General features: G+C 42.1%; 1 protein-coding gene across 1 annotated transcript in view; it reads right to left on the bottom strand.

Moving 5' to 3' along the window:
• Grhl2 (grainyhead like transcription factor 2) overlaps positions 1-22,583 on the bottom strand; it is a 158,459-nt gene that overhangs the window by 31,903 nt on the left and 103,973 nt on the right. The window contains exon 9 of the mRNA XM_008855099.2: positions 3,839-3,997. Within this exon, the coding sequence (XP_008853321.1) occupies positions 3,839-3,997 (159 nt within the window). The remainder of the gene's footprint in view (positions 1-3,838; positions 3,998-22,583) is intronic.

The raw sequence follows: 22,583 nt of genomic DNA on the forward strand, positions 1-22,583 counted from the left end.
CAATGATCCAAGTGAAGTGTTCAGCATTCAATAAGGACAAAGACACCTTCCCTCTACCAACATCTGCCAAGAATCACTTTATATCCCAGGAATATTTGTGACTAAAACTTCTAGAAAGCATTATTTCTACACATATTAAAGTGCGTGACCCCCAAAAGTCTATCCCTACCAGAAGAGTGCAACATGCTAAAATTCTACTCCTAAAATTACAGTTAATCCACCTATAGGTTATGAATTTCCTCCTAGTGTGAGTTTCTGACCTGCAGTCCTTAACATGATCAGCATCTGTATCCAGGTCCTCTACTTTCCTACTGCATGACTCGGGTCCAGTTGCTTATGCCTTCTGATCCATATGTATGTATGTACTCACTGTATGCACCGAGTCAGCTGGTCTCTGGTTTCCAGAGGCTGCCTGACTGTCCCTCAGATTTTCAGTGCTACCCTGGGAATAGGGCACTCACTGAAATTGTCATAGGCTGACAGGCTGTTGGGATCCCAAGGACATCCACTATTAGGTTGCATGTCCCTGTACCCCCATGAAATTCAAATTGCTGTGCTTTCCTTCTCCTGTTTTCTTGACCATTTCTTCTCTCTGCTGTCTGCTGTCAGCCCACAGGAGCCCATGTCTCCCTGTGCTGTATCTTTGCTAAGCCAAGCATTTTAATACAACAGACTGCATTACCTTTAAGGGTGAAGGGCAACATGGAATTAGCTACTAGCCAGTTTTTCCTTTCTCTCTCCCAATCATCTAATCTGAAGTAGTCACCAGCTAAATCCTATAAGCAAGTAGCAAAATTTGTTTCATCTTTAGCCCCTAACTCTGTGTGTGTGTGTGTGTATTATGCAAGTAGGTGAGTATGTGGGTGTATACCCCTATACATGTGCATACGGAGGCAAGAGGAGGCCATAGGTATCTTTCTCCATTATTTTCTGCCTGATTACCTTGAGATAGGGCCCTCACTGAACCAGAGGCTTGCCATTCAGGCTGGCTGTCCATCCTCAACCCAGTCTTACACACTGTCCTCAGAGGCCCCATTCAGGCTGGCTGACCAGTGAGCTCAAGACTCACCTGTCTCTGCCCCCGTTGCTAAAGTTTCAGGCGCATGCAGCCATTCCCATGCCTGGCTTTTTACATGGGTTCTGGGAATTCAAACTCAAGTCTTCATACTTGTACAAGTGCTCTACGCACTGAACTATCTCCCCAGCTCCTCTCTAACTCTTAAATAATTATATGATGTCTACATTGCCAAGGCCACATGTTCTCTCCAACCATTCATAGTCAGTGTGTACTTAGTGCTTACTGCCAGTGCTTTTATCAATATTTTTATACCTGTCTCAAGTTTATTTTCTACTATATTTCTAAAGAAAGAATATTTACTGAATTTGGGGTATCTCATTGTTGTTTATGTTTTATTTGAGCTTTGTGGTTGTCTGTAGTCTTCACACCTCAAAACTAATTTGGCTAGAAATAAAATCCTTGACCACATTTACTTTGAGTAAATATTTTTCCTGCCATAATGTTAATATCAAAAATTTTGTTGATAAAAATTTTGTCATTAGTTTCTAATTGCTTGTTTTATTTTCTTTATTTAGATGCCCAGAGAATAATTTTCTTTCTTTTAAAAGTGCAATAGCTTAAATATTTCATATTGATCTTCCTAGTCAGTTTCTCCCAGTATGTGGTAGCTACTTAAGCATGTGGTTTCATGTCAAAGCACTGTGTCAGACTGCCCTGGTTTGTCAGTTTAGCATTTGTTCTATCCCATTGATTTGGGTTCTTTTGCTCCAAGACCATTGTTGCATAAATATTGAATCATCTCAGGGACTCTTTCTTAACTTTCTTCCCATTTTAAAAATTGTGCTATTTTCCAACTTGTATCTTCTTATGATTTATTTGTCACATTCAGCCAAGTTTGCTTCTAGAATAGTCTTCTGAAACAGTTTAATCTTTTATTTCTAAATTCTTTCCTGGGTTCTAACACATTTCTTTTCAAAACACTCTCTTGTCAAAGCAGCTCATGTGAGCTGTCCAAGCTATGACCATGTTGGACATGGTGAGCGACCTCTGCTGTTCTCTTGGTTTCGCTGAGCTCATAGACCAGCTATGGTTTCACTGCTGTGTGCTGATGTCTTTATGATGTTCATTTATTGTCCATAGGGAAGTTGGTCTGATCTAATCTCTTTTTTAATGAGCTGTTTCGGGCGGTTGGATTTCTTTAGGTTGTTTTGAGGTGAATATAGGTCAGGATAGTCCCTCCAGCTTTGTGGCTTCCACGCTCCCTCTTCTGGTATGTTCACCAGCACTATAGCACTCTTGTATTTTCTCATACTACCTACTCTGCATCCCTTCCATCCCCATTTCCATCTCCATCTTCCCTAGGCCTCTTTCCTAGCAACCTTTCTCTCCACTCCAGCTCAACTTGACCCTACTCGCAACAGTTTCACAGCAAGGTTTTGTCCTGGAAGAAAACTTTAGTATCTATCTCCTCATGGAGAGAAAACACTGCAGTGTTCCCATCGCCTGCACCCTAGCAAACGGGGGTGTGCAGAGCCTAATCCTCAACCCGGTCTCACACACTGTCCTCAGAGATCCTCTATGCTTCCCAGTCAGTGCCTTGGGCAGTTTGCTCTGTGGTCATCAGTGGCCCCATTACTTTCCCTGACTGAGGCTGATAACACACAGGACTTGAAATGACCAGTGCTAAGCCCCACTCGTACTTAGAGTCACCTGATCATTGGAGTTTAAATTCTGTGATTCTGATTGCTCTGCAGGAATCTGGGCAATTAAAAGCACTGTGTACTGAGTGCCCAAGTACTAAGGAATTTATTTTACAGACGCAATTTCTATTCTAAAAAAATTCTTGGTAAAGTCCCATTTAACCCATCAAATAGCAAAGGTTCTACTGACATGTTCTGGGTTAGTGTCTATACCCACTATAACTATTGATCTGTTATTTCAGCTGTATATTCAGGCCATAGCACAGTATGCTATGAACTGACTGCAAGCTCCCCCATCACCCACAAATACACATGAAGTGACACCTTTATTATAGACCAGGTCATGAGGCTGAGCCCTGATGATATGACAGTGTCTTTATAAAAAGAAACACAGGAGAATCTTCTCTTTCTCCATCATATGTGGATATGATAAGAAGATGGCTGGCTATAAGCCAAAAGGCAACCCCTCAAGGGGGATGGAACTGGCTGGCACCTTGATCTTAGACTTCTAGCCTTCAGAACTGTAAAAAACTAAGTTTCTACTGCTTAGTCAACCCAGCTTTGTGGTGTTTTGTTTTAGCAGCCTGAGTAAACTAAAATATAGGACAATGTCACTCATTAAATCAGTGGTAAAAGTGATCAGCTGCAAACAACAGTGAAAACTAAGCACAGCTGACTGCAGGGACTGAGCACAAAGGACTGTCACTCTTAACAGGCTGACCAGGCTCCAGGGGATGAACCCACACCGAAGGGCATTTAGGAACAGAAACCTGACTCTATAGGCGTGCGCGCGCACACACACACACACACACACACACACACACACACACAAGTACTGAAATTTGGTGTTGGGGGAAGGTGACAAGGGGGAAGGTGTTTGGTGGAAAGGGGGAGGTGAAGATATGGGAGGGGCTCTAAGTTTGATCAAAATATATTGTATGAAATTTACAAAAAAAAATTAAAAATAAATTTTTAAAAAAGACTATTGCTCCCACTATATGACTAGTGAATGATTCTTTTGACCACTAGACAATAAAAGATGACATGGGAGAAATGTCATTAGAAATAATATCTAATTATAACAAAAGTGTCTTAATGACAAACTGTCATCTTAACTCACCTTGTCACAGAAGACCTTGATCTGGCAATACGCTCTGTGAATGGGTTTATTGCTGCGATTATTATAACTGTATGTATCAATCTGAATCATCAAAGGAAGTCCTTTCACACCCTTTTGGGAGGAGAAATCTGTACTCAAGCAGTTCACAGTGATGAAAATCTGAAGGAGGGAGAAAGAATAAAGTTGACAAGTCACCATGCACAAGATCTCCAGACAAAGACATGAGCCGAGACTTGAGTGAAAATACTTCACAAACTTAGAAGGACAAGTGACAAATATTCAATACTCTCACATAAAAACCTGCTGAGTGCACAAAGCATATCATTTATAATTATAAACTAAACAGTTTTCTTGAAACAGACTACTTAAATTACTTTCTATAAAGTATATCAGCAAAGTCTTACTCTCTAAAACGTGTAAATGGGTTAAGTGAAGCAGTATCTGCTCAATGTACTGAAATTGTTACTTCTAATAGATATAATTTTCCCTATTCTCTGACCCATGAGATAAAAATTTTAAAAGTCATCCCTAAACACATGTACACACAAGTACCACTAAATAAACTAGTACATTTTACACACACACACACACACACACACACACACACACACACACACGTGTATGTATAAACAATGATAGAAGAAGAGGCCAGGAAATTGAGAGGAAGTGAAGGGGGTTGTGGGATGGGTTGGAGAGGGCAGAGGAAGAGGTGGAAATTGTGTGGTTACAGTATTCCTATGTGAGGCTCTCAGAAGAATAATTATGGACAAGAGAAAAAGTAAAAATAAAAATAAATTATACCTTCCTTTAAACACATGACATTGAAACCTAGTTGTGTTTATGTAAAACTTTCTTCCTGACTCTGAAGAATGAGGTTTGAAGTACTTTAATATTTCTTGGTACTTTAGTATTACTGGTACCTAGAACAGTGCCTAGCACTAGACAAACGGACCAATGACTTGATCTTGAGAAAGCCCAATAGGTTGGGAGTCAAAGGCTCCAATTTTGGCCCTAGCTTTAGTGTTAACCAACTAAGAGACCTTATACAAGTCACTTAATATCTTCAGCTTTCAATTTTCCTCCCTGCAGAATAAAATCCAAATACTAATATATTTCCATGTTAGTAAAAAGTAAAAGAGGCGCTGGCAAAGGTAAGATATGAAACAGGAAGGATTCAGTGTAGTCACAGAATCAACATCCTCATCTTAGCTGCAAGTGGTGGCTGGGGGGATTAGACCTGTAATCCCAGCACTTGGGAGGCTAGGAGAATCATGAGATCCAGACCAACCGGCTCAGGAAACATAGGGAGACTCTACCAGAAGGAAGGAAAGAAGGGAGGGAGGGAGGGAGGGAGAGAGGGAGGGAAGGAAGGAAGGAAAGAAGGAAGGAAGGAAGGAAGGAAGGAAGGGAGGGAGGGAGGAAGGAAGGAAGGCAAGATCCTTATAGTATGTGACATCAAGAAATAAAATAGAAAAAAATTTAAATAATCCAAACAAAAGAATACAATAGAAATGACACAAATTCAACATAGTAGAAACCCAAGTCAATTATTAGGATCCCATTTGACAAAGAGAACAATCAAAAGGCATCATTGTAAAAGACTGGCAGAATAGAACAGTGTGAATGAGCTGACCTGACTCTCATCTCACAAAGTAGGTGCAGTCAACAGATGTCATTGGCTATGGTTTGGACCTTCAATTTCTCCCAAAGATTCTTGTCTTGGCATTATTTGGAGAAGCTGTGTAACCTTTACTTCCTAGCTCCTGGAACTAGGTCTCTAGGGGCAAGCCTTTGAAGGTTATACCCAGCCCTAGTTCTTAGCATGCTCTTGCTCTACTTCCTGGTCTACCTGATGTGAACAGCCCCTGCCACATACTCCTGCTACCATGATGGGAGCTGCTCCACTATGCTTCCCTGCTAGGACTGAAACCTTCTGAAAATGTGAGTCCCCAAACCCTTTCTTCCAAAAGCTGTTTCTGTCAGGTGTTCTAGTCACAGTGCTGTGAAAGCAACTGATATAGCATTTAAAGATGATCTATTGTGAAGTGATGCATAAAAGGAGCACCCAGATTGAAAAGGTAAGTGACTGACAAGAAGTGATCACCAGAGAACCAGGCACTTGTGTGTGTGTGTGTGTGTGTGTGTGTGTGTGTGTACGTGTGTATCACTATTTTCATTTGACACATGACTTTTAATATAAAAATTTAAATCACTCATTGTAAAATTATATTTTCATCAAAGCCATCTCTAAAAACGTATAATTCAACTCTTATTTGTCTCTTGAGTTTTTGGTATAGTTTTAAACCCCAGACCTAAAGCCTTTTGTGCCACTGTGAAAGTATATACAGTAGCCCTGCAGGTAGTGAAGGTCACTGTTATTTTTTGTTTTTAAAATTTATTTCTGCCAGGGGTGGTAGTGCATACCTTTAATCCCAGCACTTGGGAGGCAGAGGCAGGTGATCTCTGTGAGTTCCAGGCCAGCTGGGGCTACAGAAAGACCCTGTCTCAAAAAGATCCCCCCCAAAAAAGAAAAAAGATTTATTTCTATTATTTTTAAATTATTTATATATGTATGTGTCCATGTGTATGTCCACATATGAGTGCAGGTGCCCATGGAATTCAGAGGAGGGCTTCAGATGCCCTGCAGTTGTAGTTACAAGAGGTTGTGAGCAGCAGATATGGGTGCTGGAAACTGAACCCTGGTCCTCTGCAAGAGCAGTACATGCTCTTTAACTGTTAAGCCATCTCTTCAGTCCCTGAACTCTGTTTTAAAGGCCTTAAGATTTCTTTTATTTAACAACCAGGTCTGATCTAATTCATTTTAAGCCCTATAGGTTTTTGGTAATTTAGACAACCAGGCATCTAATTTCTAGTGCTGTTTCTCTGTAAGCATCATTTCCTTTCATCCGTGAGCTCCTCCTTATAATGTGAGATGTATTAGTGAGGCACCAATCAGTAGCATCAAGGAAAGTGGACAGGTTTCAGTGATGTATTAATTACAACCTTGTTTATTGTGTCACAGTTTCTCAACTTCCCAGCCACCATGCAAAATCAAATGCCTAAAGATGATCTAACTATGTGAAAAAGTCTAAAGTGTAGTGTGAGGACTACAAGTAATAAAACTTTGCTATATGTGGGATTTGTGGGAAATAAAAATTTCCCCTGTATGGGTGGTTGGTTTTAAGACAGGGTTCCACTCTGTGGCCCAGGCTTATCTGGAACTCACTATTTAGGCCAAGCTGGTCTTAAGCATGTGGTGATCCACCTATTTCAGTCTCCCTGATGCAGGAATTACAGAATGAGTTGCCAGTAACACTTAGCTGGAATGAATAAATTTGAGATACTTTACACAGTACATGCACATGCACACACAGAAAAGGATAACTATAAAAGGTGATAGAAGTGTTACTTTCCCTAAGTTACTACCTATATGATCTTATAATATGTTGTATGGTTTAAATGTACATAACAAGATATTTGTAAAAGAAGGTCTATGAACATATTCACTCATTTGTTCCTTTCATTAATTGATTCAGTCTATAAACATTCATGGAAGCCCACAATAGATCACACAGTGTTAGGCACTTTAGAGATAAAAGCCAACTTTGCCTTATAGAACTGACAATCCCAGGGAAAGGCAGATGAGCAATCTGAAAATGACCATCATACACTGGGTTTAAGGTTGCCTAGAAAAGAGGTACAAAGGGACCCCAAGACACAGAAAAGAGGCCTTAGCCTGGGGGATACTAGTGAAATATAAACCTCACAGATTCTGGGTTTATGCAGAGACCTCATACATTCTAAGGAATGGAAAAGAAAATGAGAGCAACTGAAGATGCAAATGTCTATTGATTCAGAACTGAGTGATGGGGACTACTGAGGAAAACCAGGCCAGGTAGGATACTTTGACAGAACTACCCAACTCCCCAGGGACGAGCATCTTGCCCTCAACAGTCACAATTAACAAAAAATGCTACCTCTAGCCTTGGATATTGCCAAATGGCAGGAAAGTTTTATTTAATGCTCGTTCATGCAGCAAATGTTTTTAAATGCCTCCCAAGTCCCCGAGGCTGTGTTAGCACAAATGTACTAGTTATAATTCCTGCAACCACAGAAGACAGAGGTGAGATGGGGTGAGAGATAATATGATGGTGCTTTAAAGATTACAATAGCTTCATTGACCACTGATCTGTGGGTCAGGGAAAAGGTGTCCTTTTCTAGGAACACTTGACTTCTTTTATTATTATTACTGACAATAGGGTGATTTAAGCCAGAATGCATAGACACAGTTTTGTGTCAGCAAATCGAATGTTCGCTCTGTCTAGCTATACAGCTGTACATAATGCTAGCCATGTTTCATTTGTAATCCATACGTACCTCAAACCTGACTGTTTTTTTCCCACTCCCTCAAAAAGTCTGCCTGGTAATACATAAGCCAGTGTTCTGATGGATATTTTCTGGACATTTCATAGCTGGTGCACTGATTTAAACATACATCATTCACCGTGGATATATATGGTAGGTAGGAAGTAATACTAATTGTGGGTCTGTCAGTTCCAAGTCTGTATTAAGAGAGGTATGGTGATGGAACATGACTATGGTCCTCAAGGACCACTTAAGTAGCCTGGTCAACTAAAGACACTGAAATAACAATTACTCACTGGCAATATACTAGAATAAATAGACTAAATCCTCCTTGGAAGAGCTATAAAAAGCAGTCACCCAATACAGAAGGTCCTTAAAAGCCAAAGAATGAGTACCACACACTAGACTCCACTGGGAGACACAGACCCAGTGCTCTTGATAGAGAAAGGTCCTCAGAAGATCCACTGGCTCTGGTTCAAGGCATCCTGATTCCATCAAAGGTAAATCTCACAAGAATCTGCCTTCTCTGAGCACTGTGTAGGCAGCTCCCAGCATTTCCCTAGCAGGCAGGATGCTATGCTGGGGTCAGCTTCCCTGTCACCTGGCTGCCTAACACCATGGAAAGCAGAGTATCAGTGCCTGATGGCATCAAGTGTGGCCTGGCTGTGCTCCACTCAAAATGCAAATGGTTGAATTTTAACTGCATGGGGTGGGGAGGGTGGGAAGGCATGGAAGGATGTTAACTAAAACCTTGTTCTAGAAACTGATAAGCATTCATTTGTTTCATCTTGCAAACCCAACCATGTCCCAGCTCCATGAATAGCAGGCAAATATGAGAGCAAGTTTCTTGGAAGTTTATCTGCAAGGCACTTGTGTGTAAATGCGTATTAGCGAGGTCTGAGGACAAGGTATGATTTCACCCACCAAACGTTCATCCAAATGTCAAGCACAGAAAGTTCTTTCAGACTTCAGTAGGAACCCTGACTATTCGCAGATAAATGCTGCAAATAACTGCCTCCCAAGTTCTGAATGCTGCAAATGTACAGCCTCTGCTTTCAGACAACATTTTCAGAACCTCAGCTACATGTTTTCCTCTAATTCTGATAGCATACATTTCTTTTTTATGAAAACTAATTAAATTATGTGCATTCAGGCAAATAATAGATATAATTTCTAGTTTCTCATGGGTTCAAAGATGGATTCAGATAGATTATTTCTAAATGTACCAAGACTTTTCCCAGAAACAGCAGGAGTCCAATGGCATGTGGCTTTTAAAAATAAAATTATTTGTTACATATGAATAACAATTGTCATTTTGTGGCTCCTAACACAACAGTGATTTTGCTGAGGAGTTCATAACTCAGTTGTACATGATGTATTCAGAAAGATTTATTTAAAAACACACATTAGTGAACCTCAGAACTGAAACATTATCTGATTGTTCATCGAGAATTTTCTGAGGGCTTTCCATTAAAAGAGAAAACCCTTCCTTTGATTGCTTTAGAAAGCAATTTGAGATTTAAAAAAGAAATCATAACATCCATGATTTGGTGGAATGTACTATTTGACATCTTAAACATTTGGGTTTTGGACTTTCAAGATTTTTCTAACTAAAGGCTAAGAAAGCTACTTATTTCCTAACCCTCAGGATCTGAAAGAACTCCTCCAAGAAAGTACATATGTGTTAGCCCCAAAATTACAGCTATGAAGTATGCATTGAGAAATAAGAATTTTAACAGCAGGAAACAGTCTTCTTTCAGAAACAATATAAATGTGCCATTGCCAGTTTCTCTACTCTGTTCTGTTCTTGCTTCTTACTAAGCACCTTTAACAGCCTTCTTACATTTCCTCATTTTTTCTTCCACTTGAGTAAAGATGCGTGGCAAATTGAGACAAACAAGAGATGGAGAGTAAGGTCTATAACCTGTTAGAAGGCCAACTAGAAAATAACAATAAAATGTGGAATGTCAGTCTTGGGTACTCATGCATTTATTTCATGCAGGGATTCATTAAATAGTCACTAGGCATCTTCCCTTGGAACCTGGCATCATGCTAGGAGGTGAAGACACCAAGATGAGATCTTCTATCTGCTCTTGGGGAATCTTGTTATTTGGTTGAGGATCTAAAATCTCCTAGATTTCCTGAAACTTTCAGTTATATACCACATGCACCGTACAACCAAACTAAACTATTTCTTTATCTTAATGTTGTCTTTTTTCTTATCATATACTTATTTTCTACACATACTATACCATGCTGTCCCTGCAGATCTTTGTATGATCAACCCCACATTCTCTTTCAGACTGCAGTACAACAACGACCTTCAGACACAGACACGCCACCATAGGCACCCCATGCACAGTGGCTTTCTCTCCCTCCCCACCAGAGGCAGACACTGTTCCTTTTTTCTTTTTATTCATAAACTTAGCATTATTTGAACATAGCTTGTTGTCTGTTATTTAGTGTTTAACTACCTGTCTGTTCCATGAGGGTGAAAATCCCATAAGAAGGGCTCTTGCTTGTCTCAACTTATCTGGATTGTACTGAGCTCAGGTTGCTTGGTAAATATTTCTTCAATGAGTTAAGAGAACACAAATTCTTTTCCTTTCTTTTTTTCAAATCAGGCACATCTAAGCAAAACCAAAGTCCAGCAATGGACATCTGGGATTCACTCACGATCTCCAAAGAGTTCTGGCAGCTCCACTTCTCTGACTGCCATCCACAGCACATATAGCTTGTCTCGCAGACCCTGGCCAGCTCCATTCCACACCTGTCCTTGGTGGTCGTCCCATGGTCCCGGCATCTCCAAAAAGCCGGGGTCTCTTTTTTTTTTTTTTCAATTGAGATAGGGTCTCCCTGTAGCTCCAGCTGGCCCGGAACTCACTATGTAGACCAGGCTGGCCTTGAACTCACAGAAAGTCGCCTGCCTTGGTCTGCCTCCTAAGTGCTGGGATTAAAGGCGTGTACCACCACACCTGGCCTAAGAGAACATAAATTATTTTTCCAAATATGACTTTTCTCCTGTGCTGGATAGCTTTAGTTGTCAACCAACACACTTGGAAAGAAGGAACCTCAACTGAGAAATTACCTCCAGTGGACTGGGGTGTGGCCACATCTGTGTGGCATTTTCTTGATAATTGAGTGGTGTGGAAGGGCCCAGCCCATTGTGGTCCTATGTTTAAGAAAGCAGGTTGAGCACAGGCCAGAAGAGCACATCAGTATGCAATGTTCTTCCCTGGTCTGCGCTTCCAGTTCCTGCCTTCGGGTTCTTCCCCTAAGTTTCTGCCCTGACTTCCCTCGGTGATGAATTCTGACCTGGCAGTTATAAGATGAAATAAACACTTTCCCCCAAAATCGGTTTTGATCATAGTGTTTTATTATAGCAATAGAAAGTAACTAGGGCAGAAGTTGGTACCAGAATTGTGGGGTATTGCTGTGACAGACATGACTATGGTGTTTTGGGAGGATTGTGGAAATGTTTGAAAAGCCATCAAGTGCTTGGAGCTTAGTAAGCTGTTCTGTGAGAGTTTGGAGAAATGCAGGTGATGGAGTGTCTTTGTTTTTCCATTGCTGTGACAAAACACTCTGACCAATACCAACTTGGGGAGGCTGCACATTGACCTATGGCCTTTCCTGGACTCTCAGTGCCAAGCCTCAGCTGCTCTCTGTGGCTCCTTCACACTTTCAATACCAGAACCATGCAGGAGACTCTTACATTACCAAGTCCTGCTTCCAGCTTGAGATGGAGGCTTCGGTTCCCTCTGTGTGCTGACCTTGAGGAAATACCTCCCAGAACCTCATTGATGCTGGTCTCTTGTTACTTACAGCTGATTTTGCTGCCCCAGCTAACCAGCATCAATTGTCCCAGTAAAGCAAAGGTTTTGCTTCAGGTTCTGGTCTCTTCTTAATCACAGCTGATTCTTCAGCCCCTGCCGACCAGAACCCACAGATTCTCAATCCAAAATCTCACATGAACAGTCCCAATAATCTCCACTTCCCTTTGAAGCTTCACAAACCAGGCCTCCATCATCTACAACTCTTTCAGCATAACCTTTCCAAGCTCCACAGCAACAAACTCTAAGCACTCAATGGCTTTTCCACTCCAAAGTTCCAAACACTTCCACAGTCCTCCCCCAAAACACCAAGATCAGGTCTGTCACAGCAATATCCCACTCTCTGGTACCAATTACTGTTCTGGTTTGTTTCTTCATTTCTGTGACAAAATACTCTGACCAATACCAACTTGGGGAGGAAAGGGTTTATTTATCTTACATCTCACAGGTCACAGTTCATCAGGGAGCCCAAGGTAGGAACTCATGGCAGGCACCTGAAGGCAGGAGCTGGACCACAGGCCATGGAGGAACATTGCTTACTGGCTTGCTTACTGGCCCCTGCTCAGCCTTCTTTCTTATGCAACATAGGCCCACCTGCCCAGGGGTGGCACCACCCACAGTGGGCTGGGCTCTCCCACATCATTCATCAAGAAGACGCCCCTCAGACATGGCCACAGGTCAGTCCAATAGAGGCAATTCTCCAATTGAGGCTCCCTCAACTCAGGTGTGTCAAGTTGACACTAAAGCTATGGAGGTACTGGTTTATGAAGCTTCAAGGGAAGAAAAGAATATCAGGGCTGTTTTATATCTTGAATTAAGAATCTGTGGTAGCTGGGGCTGAAGAAATCAGTTGTGATTAAGAAGAAACCATCATCACAGTGAAATCTTTTGGGAAGTATTTCCTCTGGGTCAGCACATAGAAACTGCGGTCCAAAGGGGGCCTGAGACTCCATCTCAAGCTGGAAGCAGGAGTTGGTAATGTGTGAGTCTCCTATATGGTACTGGTTTTGAAGGCATGAAGAGGTCATGGAGAGCAACTGAGGCTTGGCACTGTGAGAGGCCAGGAAAGGCCACTGGTGAAGGCATGACCTCAGTTGCAGTGAAGACCCCAAGTATTGAAAGGGGTCATGGAGAGGACCCGCAGCTTAGCACCATGTAAGAACAGGAGAGGCCATTGGTGAAAGTGCAGCCTCAATTACAATGGAGACCCCAGTGTATTAGAGATGTCAGGACCACAGGATGACAACCACGGGCTGTGGTGGGTGTGGTGTGGAGCCAGCCTGAATCTATAAGACCTCAGTGATGAACTGTGACCTGAGAGATGTAAGATACGATAAGCCTTTTCTTCCCTAAGTTGGCTTTGGTCACACTTTTATCATAGCAATCCATAGTGACCAGGGTACCCCCTTTTTTGTACTCCTGCCCTCATAGGTAATAGTGCCCAAGTACTGAGATAGACATATGTAGTTGAAGCTGTCAGACTTATACAGCGAGGTTAGCTCTCTGACCTAATTTATTCTCTGAGCATACTATTTATCTGTTTGTCTATGTAGATGTCTATCCCTATCCACCTACCTTCTGACTGACATCGACAAACTGCAATTAAGCACCGGTTTTATATTCAGCATGATTGTTGTCTGTAGAGCTCCCTAACTACCTCCTTATTCACACATCCTTTGGCAGCGCTACAGATAGATGCTGAGAAACACAAAGCATGTATAACAGGTCCTGCTCCCAAGGAAAGGGGCACTGCTCATTCTTGGTTCTAGTCACTGCTGTGGAATGAGCATGATTCGATACTAAGTTAAACAATCCAGACCACACTTGGTCTGGGAACTGGGAGAAAGGGAAAGGGTTTAATCAAGCAAGGAGGGAAGACTTCCTGCAGAAGTCTTGAGATAGAGAGGCTGGGGGGCGGGCAAAAAGATCAGTTTAATAGAGGATTTTGATGGGGAGGATATAAAAGGACAGGGACTGTGAAGAGAAGGGTCACAACAATCAAGCTGTGAACCTCCCTAAGGCCATGTGAGTATCATGGCCTCAGGATAAGCAGAGCTAGAGGCACAGCACAAATTACTGAGGACTGGGAGCAAAGACAGAAAAGGCTGTGAAGTTCAGCAGTAGAGACGGTCCATACCACTTCCAAACACCAAACTAATGGAGTAGGTGAGACAGGCATTAAAAGCAGAGGAAGAACTGGCTTGGGCAGGCTAGTAGGAAGAGGTCATGAGGCACAGCAGAGCCCAGGAGGCACCCACTCAAGAGACGTGAAACATATGCACTTCAGAGTTGAGTCTCCAAAGCAGGGAGTAGTGAGATTGACCTGAATGGTTGCTTTGTGAGAGGAAACCAGATTTCTCCAAAGCTGAGGGTAAAATGAGAGCAATGCACAACAAGGAAAAAAAATGCACCAAAAGGCTCAAAACGATGCATCTGGAAGAAACCACCATGGTCTGTGAAGAACAGCTTTCCTGGGTTTAGTTTGTCTTTTAAGTAACTGTGCCAATTCTTATTACTGTATTTAAATGAGATCATACTTAAAGTTTCTTATTTATTTTATATATATATATGAGTATTTTGCCCACATGTATGTAAATGCACGCATACATGCAATGTCCAGGGAGACCAGAGGAGGGCGCTGGATCCCCTGGAAACTGAAGTTATGCACTGTTATTAGCCACCATATGGGGTCTGGGAACTGGGAACTGAACCTGGGTCCTCTGCAAGGGCATCCAGTGTTCTTAACCACTGAGCCATCTCTCCAGCCCCTTGAGATCACACTTTTTTTTTGGTCTTTTTGAGACAGGGTCTCCCTATAGCCACACTTGGAACTCGCTATGTATACCAGACTGGCCTTGAACTCACAGAGAGCCATCTGCCTGCCTCTACCTCTCAAGAAATCACATTTTTAAACTGGAAAGGGCCTTACAAGAAACAGGAACTTTCACATCACCACCATTAACACTGCTTCCCATAATCAGTCTCCTAGCTCTCCATCTCTGGGCACCCTTCCTTAGCCACAGGGCTCAGTCAACCAGGCCAACCTATTTTACTGGCGGGTAGCTTCCTCTACATGCCCAAGGGCCCAAGCTTAAGCTCCTTCCCATAGGACACTATTTTGTCGTAGCCAGATTTTCCCCCAGAGGAGTCTGTAAAGCCATCTTCAAATGACTCCAACACAGATTAGTTATGAGTCACATTAACAGGATGAACATTAAATCAAAGTGAATTTATTTTTAAAACATTAAATCTATTTCTCCATACAACTTTGAGGGAGATCAGGGAGGAATGTTTAAGACAGAAACCTCCACTAGTCTTCAAACTGTGGGTGCTCCCATACAGCTCTGTCATTCCAGGAGTTCTTGTACAACACTGGGATGAAGAAGACTTCTGACACTAGGTAAGTGGACTGACTGCTTCACGAAATAACAAGCTCCCTGCCACAGGAAGAATGGAAGCACACACCGGAAGATTTTCACTCAACTTTTTTTATCATTTGTGTAGTAAACCTTTGCGGTTCATATTTAATACTTAAAACTTGCTGGAGCTTTTTGTTGTACATTTTCTCTTTCTTGGTGGAAGGGAGGCCTCATGAATCCCAGGTTAACCTCAAACCTTTAGGTAGCTGTGTCTCCATATATTTGGTGCACCTGCTTGAAGCCTCCCCCAAGTGCTAGGGTTACAGGCGTGTACCATAAGCCTGGTTTATGCAGTGCTGGCAAATGAAACAAGGGCTTTGTGCCTGCTAGGCAAGTGGTCAACCAACTTAGCCACACCCCCAACCCTTAAAACTTGGTTGAGTTTGTAATACTTGAATCTGATACAAAATTCAAAAGGCACAAAAGGATAGACTGAAAAAATTTCTCCCTCCTTTGTTCCCCAGCCAAGCATTTCAATGTGCTATGTAAACACATGTCCTGTTTTATTTTACACAAATGGTAGTGGAGAACACGCGCAGTCTTGAATCTTACTTTTTCCACTTAACAATAAAATCTGTGGATGGCCCTCTATCTCTTAAAAATGCATGAAAAACAGAATGGCAATTCTTCCTCATTAGACTGCTTTCAGGTTTTCAACTTATGAACAATGCTGCCTGGATGTCTTTCTACATAAGTTTTGTATACCAGCACACGTGTGAATATAAATTTATGACTGAAGCTGCTTTCTTCAAGTGAGGGTGGGCCTTCTAGGCAACATCTTTACAAGCAGATGCTTTCAAATTTATGTGCCCCTCAATTGCTAGGAAGCCATGTTATAACTTATACTTTGGGGCTCTATACCAAAGTTTCCAATTCAGCAGACTTGGGGGTGGGATCCAAGTTTTTGCATTTCTGTTTTGCAGGTTCTTGCTCTGCTGCTCCCCTCTCCCCCCTTTTCTGCAGCCTTTTTACTTTCTATCCCTTCTCTGGGTCCTTTTCCTCCACATCATCCGAAAGCATTGCCCTTAGCTGCCCTTTGTCTACTGTTCAACTCTCCACCATGGTCTCATCCTTTCTCAATTGTTGTCTCTATTACCTCATCTTTAAAAAAGAATATGGATTCTGTTGTCTCCTGAGCTCCATAGCCCTCTGCTTTTATGTGCCTTCCAGCCTCTGTGCCTGTCAAGATCCCTTCCACATCTAGCATACTCACAACTTTCTAATGTCTCAACTGGACCTCACCCTGAAGACCAGAGGCTCACATCACATTCTTCACATCTTCTCTGATCCCACAGAAAGGGCATCCTCGCTCTACACGCCAAAGTCTAGAAGTGGTGAAATATGAGGTGTGTATATGTGTGTGTGTGTGAGAGAGAGAGAGAGAGAGAGAGAGAGAGTAAGGTGTGTATATGTGTGTGTGTGAGAGAGAGAGAGAGAGAGAGAGACAGAGACAGAGACAGAGAGACAGAGAGACAGAGACAGAGAGACAGAGATGGAGACAGAGACAGAGGGGGAGAGAGGGGGAAGAGAGAGAAACAGAGAGAGAAAGAGAGGTGTAGGTGAAGGATATGTGTTTATTAACTGCAATATTCTTCTAATTTATCACAAAATTTTTAAATAAATAGTATAGAAATTAAAAAAAAAAAAAAAAGAGCCAGGTATGGTGATGCATGACTGTAATCCCAATTTGGGAGATAGCAGCCAGCCATGACTATATAGCAAATTCAAGACCAGCCTGGGGTACATGAGACCTATCTCCATTTTTTTTTTTTTTTTAAATTTAGAGAGCTCTTATCTTAGCACTTTACCTCCCCATTAGACCCATTAGAGCCACTGTCATTTCTACCTCATGGTGTAGTAATTTACAACCATGCCTCATTTCTAGGCCTGGCCCTAAGCTCTCTGAGAGAACCTCTGCTTGGCTTACTGTCCATGAATCCCACCTGCCTAAACTGGTATCCCATTGCAGTGGGCATGCTGCTTCAAAGGAACCACTGTCTCCCCGCCAGTGAGAATGGAGAAGGTATTTCTGCTGCATCTTTACAACTTAAAAAGATACTATGGGCAGAAGACACACGTCAGCCCAGGGTTAGAATCTTTGCTGTGCTCCCTTAGGTAAGCTAGCCAAACTTCCTAGACTTTAAGTCACTTATTAGTTAAATGAAAAATGTCATCTTTTAAAAAATACGTGTGTGTGTGTGTGTGTTATGTGTGTGTGTGTGTATGGGGGGGAGGACTCGCAGAGTGCCTAGTATATAATCACTGAACAAATATTAGTCACTGTGCACACAGGCACACACCGTCATTTCATGAAACCCAAGACTGTAATCCAATTCTCTCCAAAGCACAATAGCTCATGCCTATTAGGTACAGAGCCCTGAGTAGAATACATGGCAAAGCCATGAATATACCACACTCTTCAAGCTGCTGGTATCTTCAGCAAGATGCCTTCCAAAGATTACCCCTTGTAAGTATGCATCAGCTCCAGCTTTATAGCTTTTTCTGTCAGCCCTTACCTTATAAAACTGGAACAAAGGCATGGCTTTGTTTAAGTTCAAGAAGAAAGACTCCAGCAAATGTTTGCCTTTCCCTTTTAAAGCTCCCTTCTCCCGTACCACACCCCAGCAAACACATAAAAACACCATTTGCCCTGCTTGGCAGTATGTAACTCAATCTTTGGATACCTCTCTCAGACGCCTCTCCCTATCTTTACTTTTGAGACCATGGGATATACCCTATATTCTCTAACCTTCTATCAGATGACCTGCTTAAAATCAGGTCTAAATTAGGCAAAAGACTGGAGTGTTACTTATTCTTAAATGGTAGTATCAGTCAACACCATATTAACTTATCTTGTAAACTCCCTGGGATTAATGGGGAGACAAGCGAAGTTATGAATCCAAGGGTCACTCAGGAATATTGTCTCGTTGGATAGCCCTTTGGTTCTCCCTTGCATCCTAAAAATCAATATTTATGATATCCCTGTTCTCTAGTGTCCACTAAAGAAGTTCATCAAATTCAAGGGAAAGAGAACACTGTGCATTTAGAAGCATCAACTAGGATGGTGTCCATCATCAAGACTACCAAAAATTTAACTTTCTAAAGCCCTGTGCTTGGCATACAGCAGGGAATCCAATAAAAGTCAATTCAAGAATGTGGTGGCATGTACCTATAATCCCAGCACTGGGAAGTAGAGGAAGGAGAATCAGGAGTTCAAGACCAGCTTTTGTTTCACAAAACTTTGTCTCAACAACAACAACAACACTGATTAAATATCCTAGACCAAAAAGAAATACTGAGAGAGACAGACAGAGGAAAGGAAGCAAGAAAAGAAATAGTGAATCTGAGATATCATAGGTTCGCCATGACTGGGACTGAGCTTAAGCTAGTCTTTTAATTAGCATAACATTCTTATTCACGTAAAGTGTGTAATTAGGAATGTACAAGAAGGTTAGAAAATATCTTCTCTAGTTTCCTACTTTTTAATCACTCCATCAATTTTTATCTTCCTCAAAGATAGATTTATAAACTGGGTGTGGTGGTTCACACCTTTAGTCTCAGTAAAAGAGAGATCTCTGTGAGTTCAAGGCCAGCCTGGTCTATATAGTGAGTTCCAGGCCAGTCAAGGCTATATAGTAGAACCCTGACTCAAAAAGCAAAAACAAAACAAAATAAAACAACAACAAAAAATCCCCACAAAAATAGGGATAGATTTATAGAGAGGAGATTCTCCTGCCCCAGCGTTTTCCTTCTTAGCCATTTAACAACCATTTTTCAGACACAGCCTCAGCTCTTAGATGACATCTTTTTGTTATTAAAGCAAAAGCAGTTATGTGGCATTAATTAAAGGTAAGCTGTTAAAGGAAACAGGGCTCGGGGAAAGGTCAGTATGCCACCCTCATGGACACTTAATATTTTCCCACAGCTTCGAAATATATAGGTAAGTTACTTCTGTAAATCCAGCTGGGTTTTGTGTGTGTGTGTGTGTGTGTGTGAGAGAGAGAGAGAGAGAGAGAGAGAGAGAGAGAGAGGGAGAGAGGAGAAAGAGAGAGGAGAAAGAGAGAGAGCTCCTGCATAGTTTTGAAAAGAGAAAAAAACTCTTCACTGTTCATAATAGGAAAAAGATATGAGAAAAATACATGGAAATAAATGTGAAAAAGAGCTCCAGAAATGCCAAGGAAAAAAGAGCCAGAGAGATGAGAAAATGGAACAAATTGGGTAAAGGTAAAAAGAAGAGGCCACTGACTAGCTTAGAGTTACCGTATTAGAGAGTCAGTATTGATCTTCAGTTAGTACAGAGTAAGTTGATACCTCTGCAAGAGCTCACTAATGTTATACTAGTCAACACGCACACACACACACACACACACACACACACACACACACAATTGAAGAGGGCAAGGTATCTTAAATAGTAGCCATGTCTGTTGTGGTCAATGGCTTCTATGGTATGGTAATGTGCCAGTGCAACGAAAGACATGAATAAGGAAAGTTACGGCAGCTGGAGGTGTCAGAACAGCAAACACCTCTGCTGAGGGCTGGATGAGGACAGTGTAGAGGACAGGACAAGTGCAAAATCAGGGTGACCTGACTGAACTGCTTTGCTCAGAGAAATGAAGCTGGCCAATGATTTTCTTTCTTTCTGGAGCTATATAAGTTGCACTTTACACATTTCTTTGAGAAGGAAAAGTAGAGCATGCTTCAGTGTTTTGTTTTATTTTGTTTTGAACTTAGATTTCCTTCTGTGAGGGTGGGTAAGAGAATGGGACCTGGGCTCAGAGGGGCCTGTATGTAGAATTCACCTTTTCACTTGCCGTATCTTGCAGTGCTGGGATGTGAGAAGGCCAGAGAGTGGAATCAGAATCTGAGATGCTTTTCTTCTGAAAGTATTTGGATGCACAGAGATTTTAAAAGACTCATGGAGCATGTGCAAGATGGCTCAGTGAGTAAATATGCTTCCTACTGAGTCTTACAACCTGAGTTTAAACCCTGGGACCTATTATGGTGGAAGGAGAGAACCAACTCCTACAAAGTGTTCTCTGATCTCCACATGCATGCTGTAACATGTGCACACACACACACACACACACAAACATATAATCAAAAATATTTTTAAAGCAGTCATGGAAAGAGGTCTCCTTCAGTCCTAGGAATGGAGGGAAGTCGGTCTCATCTTCTACTGAAAGGACACAAAGAGGAAACTCCCCCACAGCACTGACACCAGGTGCTCAGCAGCACCCTAACGTCCAGATCATTCTTCTCTGTGATCACCATGAGAAAGATTTTCATAAGACACTGGGGTTGAGTTAATCTTGAAATCATTGTGAACAGAGAAAGCAGCACTGGATGAAAAACACAGGAAGGACATTTCAAGAATCTCCCTAGAGGGGCTGGAGAGATGGCTAGGTGGTTAAGAACAATGGCTGCTTTTGCAGAGGACCCAAGTTTGATTCCCAGCACCCAAATGTAGGCTAATAAATGTCCATAACTCCAGTTCCAGGGAAATCCAATGCCCTCTTCTGACCTCCTCAGGTATTGCATGACACAGGTGCACTTAAATACATGCAGGCAATACGCTCATAATTGTAAAATAAAAATAATAAATAAAATATTTTTTTAAAAAGGATCTCCCTAGAAATCTGTGAAAGGGGACCTGCAATTAGTATTTGCTGCACTTTGTGGGTGGTATCACCCCTGGAGAAAGGCAGTGCTCTGTGCCAGCACTGAGAGCCCACTGCTCTTCAGCAACTCACTAGAGTCTTATGTGGGAAATCTTCATCTTGGGGATTAATGATGAACAAAACTTCCTTCTAAGTACCCATGTTTAGCTACAAAGAGAAAGTAAAATTAGAATGCCCTTGTAAGTGGGAGTTATGTGTGTGGATGTGGCCCAGAAGCACTCCCACCATAACTGTACAGATGGGACCCTAGACATTTGTAGTGCCCTTCCCTGCCTCCACCATCTCACAGCAGAGCAAACTGGTGGCACATGCCTGGTATCCTAGCATTCAGAAGACTGAGGCAGGAGGATTGCTGTGAGTTATGGGCCAGCCTGGGTTACCTAGAGAGACCTTGTCTGAAAATCACCCCTCCTTCCCCAAAACAAAGAATATCAAAAAAAGAAGATAAGAAAAAAGAAAAAAGAAACACAAATGCTGGCTACTCTGGTGCCAGGACTAGAACCTGGTATCTGAACTATTTCAGACTCCCACGGCTGCACAGACCCTGACCCATCCCCCACCAGTTTCTAGACTCTGACAGTTGGACACTCAGAACCTCACCATCTAGATTCCAGAGACCAGTGACAACCCACACCATATGGGGCTCCAGACTGCACAGTCCCTGAGGAGAAACAGGTTCTACCCAAGACTGTTTGGCCTGTTTGCATCATCTTGTGCAAAGATACCATAGCACAACCAGAAAAACCAGCTCTGAGTGGAGGAAGCCTGCAGCAATTCTGCCTGAATCATGTTGCAGTTGACCAGGAGAGGTTTGACATAATCCATGTCTCACCATAACTAATAGTCTGAACACCTCCACCGTTAAGCTAAATGATTCAGGTCTTATGTCCTCTTATTTCTTGTTTTTGCTGGAAGAGAGACAGAAATAAATAAATGCAAGGCAGCCACAGAAGAAGTAGGGCTGAGTGAATAGCCCAGGAGAGCACTTTCCTAGCGCATGGGACGACACCACACACACACACACACACACACACACACACACACACACACACAAATAAATAAATAAACAAACAAATAAATAAATTAAAAAAAATATTAAAAGAAAGAGGGACTAGGTAGAAGGCTCAGTGGATAAAGCACTTGCCATGCAAGTGTGACAACCTGGGTTCAGATCTTAGAACTCACATAAAAGCCACATTTAGTCTCCACATCTGTAACCCCAGCTCTCCTATGGCAAAATAGGAAGCAGAGGCAGGTGAATCCCTGGAAGCTCCCAGACCAGCTAGCCTTGTATATGCAGTAGCGAACAAAAGACCCTGTCTCAATCAAGGTGGGAGGTGAGACCCAGCCCTGGAGATTGTCCTCTGACCTCTATATACATGCCCAGGTACACACATGCCTTCTCTCTCTCTCTCTCTCTCTCTCTCTCTCTCACACACACACACAC

Source organism: Nannospalax galili, unplaced genomic scaffold (assembly GCF_000622305.1).
Source record: "Nannospalax galili isolate Female #2095 unplaced genomic scaffold, S.galili_v1.0 scaffold687, whole genome shotgun sequence".
Classification (NCBI taxonomy): Eukaryota; Metazoa; Chordata; class Mammalia; order Rodentia; family Spalacidae; genus Nannospalax; species Nannospalax galili.